We start from the raw sequence: 12,256 nt of genomic DNA on the forward strand, positions 1-12,256 counted from the left end.
GAAAAGAGAGTATGAAATAAGTTGAGTGGATACAATCTGAAGCCTGTGGTAAAATATGGATTGCTTTTACTCAAATCAACCTGCATATGTAAGTGGAGAGAAGAGTCCTGTGGGAAGAGAGGAAGGCTGTTAACTAATGGATTTGGTTTTTGTTGTTTTGTTTTGTTGTGTTGTGTTTTGTTTTGTTTTCTGAAGAATTGAATATCAACTATTCCTTTCTCTTTACCTCAGGACGGACATTCCCTACACATCCTTACTTTTCTACCCAGCTGGGAGCAGGACAGCTATCGCTCTTTAATCTCCTGAAAGCATACTCTTTGCTGGACAAGGAAGTGGGTTACTGTCAAGGTATAAGCTTTGTAGCTGGAGTGCTGCTTCTACATATGAGTGAGGAACAGGCTTTTGAAATGCTGAAGTTCCTCATGTATGACCTTGGCTTCCGTAAACAGTACAGGCCAGACATGATGTCACTACAGGTAAGTCAGACCCTCTCATAAAGCAAACAGAGTTTTAAATGAGTTTAGAGCTGTCGTGGGTTGCTCGTGTTCTCCAGGGGCTTATGAAACCTCTTAACTCTGTTTTGGAGGTAGTTAGGTGCATAAAAATGTTACCGTTAAACCCATTTGTGGCTCTGAATTTGCAAACAAAAAAGTCTGGAACTTGCAGACTTTTCTTGTCACATGTTCTCATGGTCTCCTGTTTGGAAAGTCTGCATTTCTCTGCTCGCGTATCTACAGGCAGAGTTTAAAGGTAAATTTGATATTATTTTTCTTCAATTGTAAAGTTAATGAAAAGGCTCAATCAAGTCAATAGCGACACCCAGTGGCCCGTCTATGTACGCCACAGGCCATTCTTACATGGTACCATTCTCTCATTGTCATCTCCCTGCTGCAAACCCCAGCACAGAGAAAAAACTGACAAATTATGAATCCTGTAGCTTAGTAATGAAAATAGGTGACTTTTCAGTATTAGCCTTTATTAGCTATCGACAGATACTTAAGACTGCTTAGCAATGAAACAGGAAATCTTTCAGATCTACCTAAACTGTTTTTTCCCTGGGCAGCGTCAGTGCCTTAATGGCTGGTTTGGCCCAGTTCTGTGACTACTGATTCACAAATTCATGCCTCCAGAAAGGGGAAACAGGGGACCCCAAAATAATTAAGAACAGTGGCAACAGTCTGAGGAGAAACAAACTTAATTTACTAAATACGGTATCGCAATGCAAGATAACACACTATAATATAACATAATTAGAATTGAAGCTAATAAATCAAATGTAATGAGAAGAGAGTGTCCAAAAGGTAGAGAGGCCTCAACATTATGCTGAATGCATAATTTAAAATCAAAATTGCAAGGAAATAATTTGTGTTATTTTTAGCATGGAACAGCAACTTTTGATAACTTTGCTTTGCTTTGAGAGGTTACATAGCAGCATTTTCTTGCATCAGTATATTAAATTTCTCTGTACTGGTGGCATGAGGGAGGTGTGCTGGGAAACTTATACCTGGTATATCTCTATGGACTCATCTAACATATTGTGTGAGTATGGAAGCTGTCCAAACTGTGATGACTGTAGCATACGAATCTTAAGTGCAGTAATAATATGGCCAAGGTTCATAGTATAGAAGCTGAAATAGGTAACTTAAAACAACAACAACAAAAAACACTAAGACTTTTGGTGCATCATTGACTTTACATTACTTTTACTTTCATTGATCCAAGATGGCAAGTTTTGGTGTGTTGATCTAATTAGATCAATATGTTTCCAATTAGGTCAGTATGTCTCCAGGCTGGATGTGGCTCTGGGCAGCCTGGTTTGGTGGTTGGTGACCCTGCATATAGCAGGGGGTTTGAATGATCATTGTGGTTCTTTCCAACCTTGGCCATTCTGTGATTATATGATTCTCCTCTTACCTGAAACCTTTGAAACTGAACTGAAATGATACTTCTTTAATTAATAACGTGGTTCTAACTGTTCATTGTTATTAATGACTGCGTTAGTTTGAATTCATTAGGGCTGGGTTGTTTATATGTGGGTAGATATCACCTGAGGCCCTTGGCAGCAATTAAGCTGCAATTTACAGTGCCATCTGTACTGAAGTTAATATCTCTCGAGTGAAATATGAATGGTAAAGCTGAACTTGTCTTTCTCCACTTCCCTTTACCCTGCTCCCCTGATGCGCTGTAGATTCAGATGTATCAGCTGTCAAGGCTTCTTCACGATTACCACAGAGACCTCTATAATCATCTTGAAGAAAATGAAATCAGCCCCAGTCTTTATGCTGCGCCGTGGTTTCTTACGCTGTTTGCATCTCAGTTTCCTTTGGGATTCGTAGCCAGAGTATTTGGTAAGAAAAGTTATTCTCTTGGAAAAATAATTAGAATGACATTGTCTGTTGTGTTTTCAAACTTGAAGGGAATTGTCTTCTAAATACTAGTGACGTTTGGGGTGACCTGTTGTAGGTGGTGAGTAGCAATACTCCTCATACTGGGATGTCAGCTCCTTTTCAAAGAGGAAAACCAAATGTATTCTTTGAAACATTAGACACGAACAACTATGCCTTCTGTTATTAGTAAGGATTTGAGTTCTGAAGCATGAATAGAAGAAAGTTTGTGGTGAATGCATTTTGTGCATCAAGTGTTTAGTCAAGCCTATTGTTAACAGTTTGTGGGCTGGTTTGGCCTGGTTCCATGACTAGTGGGGTCGAGGGATTCACAAATCTGTGCCTCCTGAAAGGGGAAACAGGGAACCCAAAATAATTAAAAACAGTGGCAACGATCTGAGGAGAAACAAATATATACTTCCTCTTAAAACACCTTTCCATTTGATTTTCATTGTTCTATTTTCTTAAGGAATGTATACCTTTTGTCTCACGTTTTATTATTAGAAGTTCCCTTTTTTTTTTTTTTTTTTTTTTTTTAACTTATTTTGCAAGGATTTTCTTGTCTACTTACTTTGTTTTGATAATTTCTGTATTCCAAAGTTGTGGTGTTTTTTTGTTTTTTTTTGGGTTTTTGTTTGTTTGTTTTGTTTTTGTTTGTTTGTTTGTTTTTTCCTTTTTGCAGCAAAAGTTCCTGACTACTCTTTGGGCGAACAACTGATTTCTCTATCTGTTTTCAGTAGTACTCATGTTACTGATTCGTGTCCTTTCCAGTAGGATTATCAAATTCCTGGGCACTCGAGCATTTTTGTGTGTTTTCTTTTTTTATTCTATTTTTCAAGACAAAACTGTGGTAGTTTTGATTGCTGTGTTATTGTTTTGTTGTTTTTTTTTTAACCCCAGTTTCAGTGGGCATCTAATGTGGAAACCTGATTCCTTAGGGGATGTGAAAGGTCAGTGTTTATTACTCTGTTAAATGAGCAGAGCAAGGCATGTTTTTATTTCAAAACTGAGAAGCCAACATGCTGTTTTAATTCCTAGTGCTTTGGATTCCTGCCTCTTTGTGTCTGGAGGCATTCAAGGCCAGGCTGGATGTGGCTCTGGGCAGCTGGTCCAGTGACCCTGCACTTAGCATGGGGGATGAAACTAGAAGATCTTTGTGGTCCTTTTCAACCCAGGCCATTCTATGATTCTCTTCAGTGTCTTACACGCAGTTGTCACATACTGGTTACAGATGGCTGATGTCTACCAATTACAAGTTATATGCTTATGGAATGTGCTTGTTCTGGTTAAATGTGTACCCTAGACTTGAGAAGGGAAGGTTTTAGAAACTCAGTCTGAAAAGGATGACTGCCTCAGTGTCCTGATGCTACCCTGTGGTGTCTGACTAGGGTCAAGTATGGCCTCACTGTATCAGTGTTGGAGGCTGAGATGTGCAGCATAGCCCCACTCTTGCTGGCATAACGAAGCCCAAGAGCACAGAAGTCTTGTCTGAACTGTTCATGTGTTGTGTTCATCTCAATACACTCTATTCCACTTCTGATACTGAGCTTTTAGTTAATAATCAGATTTCTAATTTCTGTGCAGTCTGCCTCGACTGACTTGTGCAGGGCCTGGACGTTCCCCTCGCACCCATGCAATTATTATATAATTACCATGCAATTATTATATAATTACCTCAAAATAAAGGTTTGAAGCATAAATTATAGCTAATGTGATGGCTGTGAGGGGTTTTGAGAAAGTTATGGTTGGTAGTGGAAATCTCGTGATCATTTTTGAGGACTGTCAGGTCCTCTGGGGATACCTGATAGTGGCCTATCAGTGTTCTAAAGCGGGGCTATAAGAAGGGACAGTCTCTATAGAGGAGGGTGTCTGTTGCAATAGAACAAGGGGAAATGGTTTCAAACTAGAACAGGGAAGGTTTAGGCTGGATATAAGGAAAAAGTTTTTTATTATAAGGGTGGTGAGGCACTGGAATAGGTTGCCCAGAGAGGTGGTGGATGTCCCATCCCTGGAGGCATTCAAGGTCAGGCTGGACAGGATTCTGATCAACCCGATGTAGCTGTAGGTGTCCCTGTTCATTGCAGGGAAGATGGACTAGATGACCTTTAAAGGGTTCCTTTCAACTTGAGCAATTGTGTGACTAGCTTCTACATGTAGAAAACAGCAAAACATCAATATGCTGTGATGTGATTCACTTCACAATTGTTTTTCAGTCACAGATGCATTTAAAATCAGTTAGCAGTTAGTTAACAGCCTGTAGCTGAGTAGACAGTAATGAAATGTTTATTGCAGACAACTATTGTAGACATAGAAAGCATGTCATTTGCAAGATGATAGGAAATGCTTGTGTATGTTTTAGGCTCATGCTGAATTAAGACAGGTTACACTTCTGAACTGAATAAATCTGCAGAATGGTTGCTTTAAAAAATAAATCACAAAAAGAATCACTCATTTTCATGGTATTTCAATTATTTTCTTTTTTAGACATTATTTTTCTTCAAGGAACAGAAGTCATATTTAAAGTAGCACTGAGTCTACTTAGCAGTCAAGAGACAGCTATAATGGGATGTGAGAGTTTTGAGAATATTGTTGATTTTCTTAAAACCACTATTCCAGACATGACTCAACCTCAAATGGAAAAGATTATTACCCAGGTAAAGTTGTTTTTCTCTCTACTTCTTTTTCAATTTAGTATCCTTCTAGAAGTCTGTGCCTAAGGAGGGCCTACAGAGTATGTAGAAGTATTCTCAGGATGTCCCTTTTGGTGTGAAATGCAATGGATTCATTTTCCTAGTAACGTGTAGAAATAGGACATCAGGAAGTGATTCTTTACCACATGTGTGATGGAGCACTGGTTCAGACTGCCCCCTAGACACTGTGGAATCTCCTTGGAGGTCTTCAAAAACTGCCTGGATGTGGACTTGGGCACCCTGCTCAAAGTGGCCCTGATGAAGCAAGGTTTGGGCTAGATAGCCTCAGGAGATACCTTCTAACCTCAGCCCTTCTATGATTGTGTGATGTAGTTTTCAGTGGGTTTTAAACTGTGATTTTTAGAAAGACTTTAGTTTCTACATTATAGTTAGTACTAAAAATACAAAAGAGGTTTATGTTTTCCTATCCAAGCTATTGAGAAAATATGACTTTGGTTATACATTTCATCATCAGCTGTGCAAAAGCAACGTCACTGCAAAATGGTGGCAAAAGCTGTGAATGGAAGATAAACAAAGAATTACTGGTGCTGGTGTAGGGGAAAGTGCCTAATTTATTTTGAAGTACTGTCAGTGCTTAGGATCTTCATCTCTCCATATCCTCTTTCTTTGCAATGAAGATGCAAATTTGTGTGCCCCAGTGGTGCAGGTGGTAGGAATGCCGTGTTGCAACACCGGAGGCCCTGGGTTCGAATCCCCCCTGTGGCGCAAGTGGTAGAAGTGCCGCTCTGCTACACAGGAGGCTCGAATCCTGGCGGTTGGACTCGATGATCTCTAAGGTCCCTTCCAACCCGCATGAGACTATGATACTATGATGAAGTTGAACGTGAATCTCGGTCTACTACCTGAGCTGGGAATGAGTGAGCAGTTTTCCATCTTCTTGTGGCAACTAGAGATAACAGAAGAGCTCTAGAAAACCATCTCTCCATGCAGGAGTTCAGTTAATACTGGTACATTCCTGTGGCTCAGGTAACACTGGAATGATTCAAGTGCTGTCAGTTAAGTCACTTGTTAATGCCATTTAAATCTTCACTTCCTCTTTATATTGACTGTGATAGCAACGCTGAACCCATGTCAGGCACTTCAGTGTCTTATCTTCGCACCTCAGTAATTTTTCCAGTGGCAGAGATGGTAGTTCAATCTTTTTTGATACTGTGGAAAATAAATAATCTGTCCTGCTGTCTGTGTGCATTTGCTGAGCAACCTTGCTATGATGAGAATGGTAGAAATGGCTTTGTGCAGAGCAGAGCCATATCTGATCAAGTAAATATCAGTGTGTGTTACCTGAGTGGAAATGGGTGTGTTTATACATGGGTCAACGTAGCTCTGAGATGAAGGTCACTTGCCTGCCTGTGGTGTGGTCCCATGCTGGTCAGCCTTCTGGATCTGCATTCATGTGCCCACTGCTCGCATCATATCACTCTTACTGGGCTGCTGCAGGTGACATCGTTTGTCTGTCTTAATGTAGTCATTCTCAGGACCGTTGTTATTGCAGATAATGAAAGAAAAATGCAGGATAATGAAAGTTATGCAGGTCTATAATGCACTGATAGAGTTGACTGAGTAGTTGGCAGAGGAAAATGGCATTTACCTAGAATGAATGCTTTTATGTTCTGTCTCATTTTAAATAACCTGAAGAGTAGTGAATGTAGAGCACAACATGCTGGGGGATTCTTGTCTCTTCTGCTTGTGAAATGTTTGTGGCTTCTGTAATAAGGAACAAAATTGATATCACAGTAGTCATCCTTCCCAGTATAAAGTATCTGTTAATTTTCAGAAGCTGAGATGCTGTGATTAGGTATACAAACAGTAAGGGGTAATATGACCCTGATGGTTGTCTTGGATCACCCTTTTGTCTTTAATTATATATATATTTATGTATGTCTTCAACTTAGCACTCCTGCACAAAAGATGATAAGATTTGATAGCAAGACGTGATATTTGGCAACACTGTAGTGACTAGATTTATTCTGAAGTCTATATGCTAAAATATTCTTGCTTTAAAAGTAGTTTATTTTTGAAAGGTATAAGAAAGAAAACAGAATAATCAAAGTTTTCTCTTAGACAAACTTTCAAATGGAATAAACATGCTGTCTTTCTGATGTAGCTAAAAACTCTTTTATCTCATGGCAGGTATTTGAGATGGATATTTCAAAACAGCTGCATGCCTATGAAGTAGAGTACCATGTCCTGCAGGATGAACTGCAGGAAAATGTGAACCTCTGTGATGATGGTGAGCCACTGGAGAAGCTGGAGAGGGCAAACAACCACCTGAAAAGGCAAAACATGGATTTGTTGGAGAAGCTACAGGTAAATTACTAAAGATCACAAACTTGTGGAGAAGACATTCCTATGGCTCAGCCGATAGCAAAGTGTCTTTTCTTTTATAACTCTTCAAAAAGCGTTCTAATTGTAAGACCTTATACAGCTAAGCATTACAGTGATTTGCTTCTTGGTTACTGTGATTTGCTTCTGTTAGGCATTTTTAACTTGTCTGTTGTTCTTTATATTCTTTCTGCATGTTTTAGACTTCTTTTTTCTCAAAATATTTCTACACTTCATGTAAAAGTTATTGGTTAAATTTTATGCATCTTGATGGAAAAAAAGTCAAAACAGTTCTGTCTCTTCACTGCCTTGCTTCTGTACTGAGAAGTTTTAAGAAATAATCCATAGCTGAGTAGGCTTAGAAAGACCTCTTTGGATCTTTGTAGGCAGTATCTTTCTGTTTCTGTCTAATGAAACTCCAAGGCATAGTCTTGTTTTGGAAGGTGGCCTCTTTTAGCAGACCTTAGTACAGTTGTGTGCCCTTGATACAGTCATGCTTTAAGAAGGCTTCTTTCGCTCCTTCATCCTTCAGCCTTTCTCCAATAGCGTGGCCAAAACTTGTTTCAGGTTTCCTTATATGCATTGTCCTGCATTTTCTTGAAAGAGAAGGTCTTTGCATCACCTCGTCATTTATAGGTATAACTGTTACTTGAACAACCATTGTGAAGTTCTCATACAGCACCTTCACTTCAGGAAACCTGAGAAAAGAAGCAGGGGGAAAAAAAAAACAGTGGAGATCAGGACATGGTTATTTTTCTACTTATGGGCTGAGTTATTGTGCTATGCTCTTCTGTTGTCGTGGAAATTAAGGATTATTTTTTCATTATCATTATTTTTACTATATTACTGCTGTTTTTGTCTACTGCCTGACCTTTTGTCTCTGTTCGGAAAACACAGCAAGGTCATAGAATAATTATAAGGAGCCTTTCAAATTAGTAACTCATAAGTTCTTCTTTTCTTCCAGACTACTGTATCATAATGTGTCTTCATAGGTTCCTTAGACTCTTTGTCTTCTTGTTTGCATACCTTCTTCATTGTTGTTCTTTGCTTTGTCCCCCAGCTGGGAATAGTCAGAATTTCTTCACTTCTTAAAGAGAGGCATTTGCTTCTGCTCAGGTGTAGGGTTTCTGTTTTCTTTTCAGTGTCCTATTGTGAGGAGAAACCATAGGTCTTCTGTTGGAGGGGAGGGAACACTGTCTGCTTTTCCAGTGAACCATTTAAGGTTCACTTCCTCTCTCATCTCTGTCCTGCTAATTTTATTTCATAGGGTTTTCATTGCTCCCGCACTGTCAGTAGGCACTTCTCCAGTGCTGCTCATGCATGTTCCCAATTTCCTTTCCTCCCCCTGTAACTTCAGTTCTTTGTTTCTCCCAAGTGTTGCTTACCTGCTGCAGCTTGTGTATCTTCTTTCCTGTTTAAAGCTTTCAGAAGACCTTCAGATTAATCGGGCATCTCTAAGGAGATTCAATGCATGGTATGCAGTAGGAATGAATCATCTGCCTACATGGATGTCTTTTAGAAACATCTATATAGCTATGTGATGTTGTTACCAAACAGCATGCCATTAGAAAAATAAATGTTATTCAGAACATCTTGATTTATTAAAAAGATAATGTTATTGTTTACAGGTTGCTCATGCTAGAATTCAGAGTCTGGAATCCAGCCTGGAGACTATTTTGACTCGAGAGAACAAAATGAAGACTGCAATTCAGTCCCTGGAACAGGAGAAGATAACATATCAAAAGACTCTTGAGCAGATAATTAAGTATTTGCCTACAGAAGCATTGTCTGACTGTGAACTGCTCCTGAAAGAAGTAAACTACAATCCAAATAATAAAACAAAATAAGGAATAAGCCATAAACCAGGGTATTGTAGGGCAGCGTTTCTTCAGATATTAAGGGAATGAAAAGATGGGTATGCTGCTTTCAAAGGACATAGCAATAGGCAATGTTATTATCCAAAACTAGTGCTGGGACACTTAGAGCTACAGATGGGCCTTCAAATCTCAGTATGCAAATTCAAGCTATTTTTTTTTTTTTTATGATTGTGTAAATAAATCACAAGGGGGAAATAAAGGATTCTCAAATGTAATTATGATGAATAGATGTATATTTAAAGTTGACCTAAAGGAAAAGATAAATTTGAGTACTCGCAGCCAAAATAATGGTGAACTACAATTTCACTCTTGATGTGCTTATCTTGTAGTGAAATGAAGATAGCATTTCTTTATATATATGTGTATATATATATATGTTGAATAATACTTGAAAAAAGAAAAAAAAGAAAAAAATAAGAATGTAATATCCTTCCAAAGAGCAGCATGTTTCACATCTTCTGAGGAAAATCTGTGTGAACTCATGCGTGCCTCTCTTCTAATTCTGCTGATGTTTCGCGCATAGACCAGTAATGCAGAATAAGTATCATGGCCCGGTTCATGCAGGAGGAGCTCTAGTGCCATTTGCTGCCTGGGCTGTATGGGTCAGCAGTGTACTTCCACATGCATGTTGGACCTGAAAAAAAAGCATTGCATCATCATCAAGCCTTAGACTTAAGAATCTGTACACAAAAGCAGTGGTGCCTCCTTCCTAGCCTGCTTGTTTCTACCTGGGACTGGTCAGTGATGATGGGGGGGAAGGAAGTAAAGCTGTGGAGCAGTATTTATTCTGATGTTAATTCCACAGGATACTTACTAGGCATGTAAAAGGTTCTCGTTTAACCAAAGAAATACTGCAAGAAGCCTTGTCTTAGCTTAATGGGAGCCAGAAAACTGTTCCTAAATTTAATTTGAAGAGAAAATTGAGGTGGATTGCAGGAAGTAGAGTGTTATATGCACTGAGAGAGGACTGAGCAAGTTTCGAACATGACATACAGCTTTCAATTTTCATACAGTGAATATACATTTCAAAGGTGATTCTGAAGGTACAGGTGTGGTTTAATAATGCTTTTCAGGTTTTTCATGTTTTAATCCTGCTTTATGGTCTCCTTTGAAAAACAGCGAAAAAAAAAGTCACAGATTTGTGTTCTGAGCAGAAGGTGAGGTAAGCTCTGGTCGTTTCAAGGAAGAAAATATCTTTGTAACAGTTTAAAAAGATGTGTTTAGATTTGAAAATGTTTTGAGGTGGAATTTTGGAGAAATCTTAGATAAATTTGTATAGACACGTATTTTGGAGTGCATGTCTGAGCTGTTAGTGGGGTGTTACTGTGGCTCACGTTATCTCCTACCATTTATACTGTATTTCAGGAAACAGGTTTTTTTTAAACAAAAACAATGAAGCAAAGTGCCAAATCCAGCGGTGTCTTTATGCATCAGATTGTCCCATTTAGAAAGCGAGTACTTAGAAAGTGTTACAGTTCCATGTAATCTTTAACATGATTAAAAGGGAGGAACAACAGTGCTGATTTGCTGCACACTGCTGCGGAACTGAAGGGTTTGGGGTCTCTTGGTTTTTATTTTATTTTATTTTATTTTATTCTATTTTATTTTATTTTTTACTTCCATGCTATTTTACTTGATTTAAAAATACTGATTTACTCAACGGTCTATCTTTTCACAGCTGGGGTGTGAGGTCTTAACACTGTGTATAAATTTATGTGGAATCTGTCTTAAGTATTTACACACTTTGTGTGTTGTATTGTACCAGATGGGGAATGCCAAGTGGAAAGGCAGTTCTTTTGCTGTTTTGTTCTAAGTAAGTTTTAGCTGGTGTACATAGACAAAACCAATCCCAGGAACTGCAGTAGTGTGTATTAGGAAGAATCAAGGTTATTCAGATGCATCTTTTTTTAAGATGGGCTGAATATGCTTATCCTCTGTTTTACTTATCAAATTTTTCATGTGATGCCTGGAGAAATTCCAATAAATGTCATTGCTGCATTTCCTATGGCCTCTGGAAAGTTCTATTTTATGTTAGACTTCAGGTACCAATCTTGTTGTCAGTAATGATGCTTAAGTGAAAGGCGAAAAGAAGCTGTTTAGTTTCTGGTTGTGACAAAACAGGATTTAAAGAAGGATGTGGGGAGTACATAAATTCTTCCTGGGAAAATATTGTTCTTAATGGTTTACAAGGTATTTTTCACTGTAGAATGTTTGGTGTGTAAATATGTTGAGAACAGTGATTTGATGAACTCTGTACTGTACATCTGACCTGGGAGGAGAAATGCACCATAGCAACAAGTAGGAATAAACTACAGAACTGAGAATGCAATGAGGTGTCTCATGACATTAAGGCATCTGCTAATATCCTTTGTGTGCTGGACCAAAGTGTGGCTTGTAACAGAGTATCTCTGGGATGTCTAGCTTGAAACCTGCAGTCATGCAGATATGCTTCAGACTTCCTTCAGATGAAGAGCTAAAAAATTTATTTCAGAGACTGTGAATAAGGTGTGTGTCACTCTCCATCTATTCTTTTATCCTTTTCTATGGTATAGGTAGTTTTACAGGGGCTATTTCTTTTCTGGTTGCAGCTGTGTTACTGTACAGAGGGAAATCTAATGTTCAATATGTCATAGACAGAGCAGCAAGCATTTATACTTGGGAGAAGGCATGGTTAATGGGCTTGATCCATTTGGTTTTGGTTTTATTTTCCTTTTTCTCTCCATTGTGGGAAAAAAAAAAAAAAAAAAAAAAGGTTTTCAGAGCTGTTGTTCTGCCTCAGCTAAACACAATAGAACTCTTTGTATTTGTAGTCAGTGTGCTGAGAACTAACTTAAAAAAAGGAAAAAGTATCTGCTGTTTTCAGGAATTTCTGCTGGCAGAGGGCTTTCTTGAATCTTAAAAGGTCTAGGAAGTGGTCCCTCACTGGAGCTAGCAAACTGCCTTGTAAATGTGGAATACGACT

At 38.6% G+C, this 12,256-nt stretch overlaps 1 protein-coding gene across 5 annotated transcripts in view; it reads left to right on the forward strand.

Annotated features, from left to right (window-relative positions):
• Positions 1-11,292, forward strand: part of TBC1D4 (TBC1 domain family member 4) — a 101,747-nt gene extending 90,455 nt beyond the window's left edge. For all 5 annotated transcript variants that reach the window (XR_014942062.1, XR_014942063.1, XM_015851632.3 and 2 more), the window contains 5 exons: positions 232-476; positions 2,189-2,348; positions 4,869-5,038; positions 7,226-7,402; positions 9,046-11,292. Coding sequence is in view for 3 of the 5 variants with exons in the window: in XM_015851632.3 (XP_015707118.2) it covers positions 232-476; positions 2,189-2,348; positions 4,869-5,038; positions 7,226-7,402; positions 9,046-9,264 (971 nt within the window). In the remaining 2 variants the exon portion in view is untranslated. The remainder of the gene's footprint in view (positions 1-231; positions 477-2,188; positions 2,349-4,868; positions 5,039-7,225; positions 7,403-9,045) is intronic.
• Positions 11,293-12,256: the final 964 nt, after the last annotated feature.

Source organism: Coturnix japonica, chromosome 1, assembly GCF_054131305.1.
Source record: "Coturnix japonica strain WE chromosome 1, WE-NBRP24, whole genome shotgun sequence".
Lineage (NCBI taxonomy): Eukaryota > Metazoa > Chordata > Aves > Galliformes > Phasianidae > Coturnix > Coturnix japonica.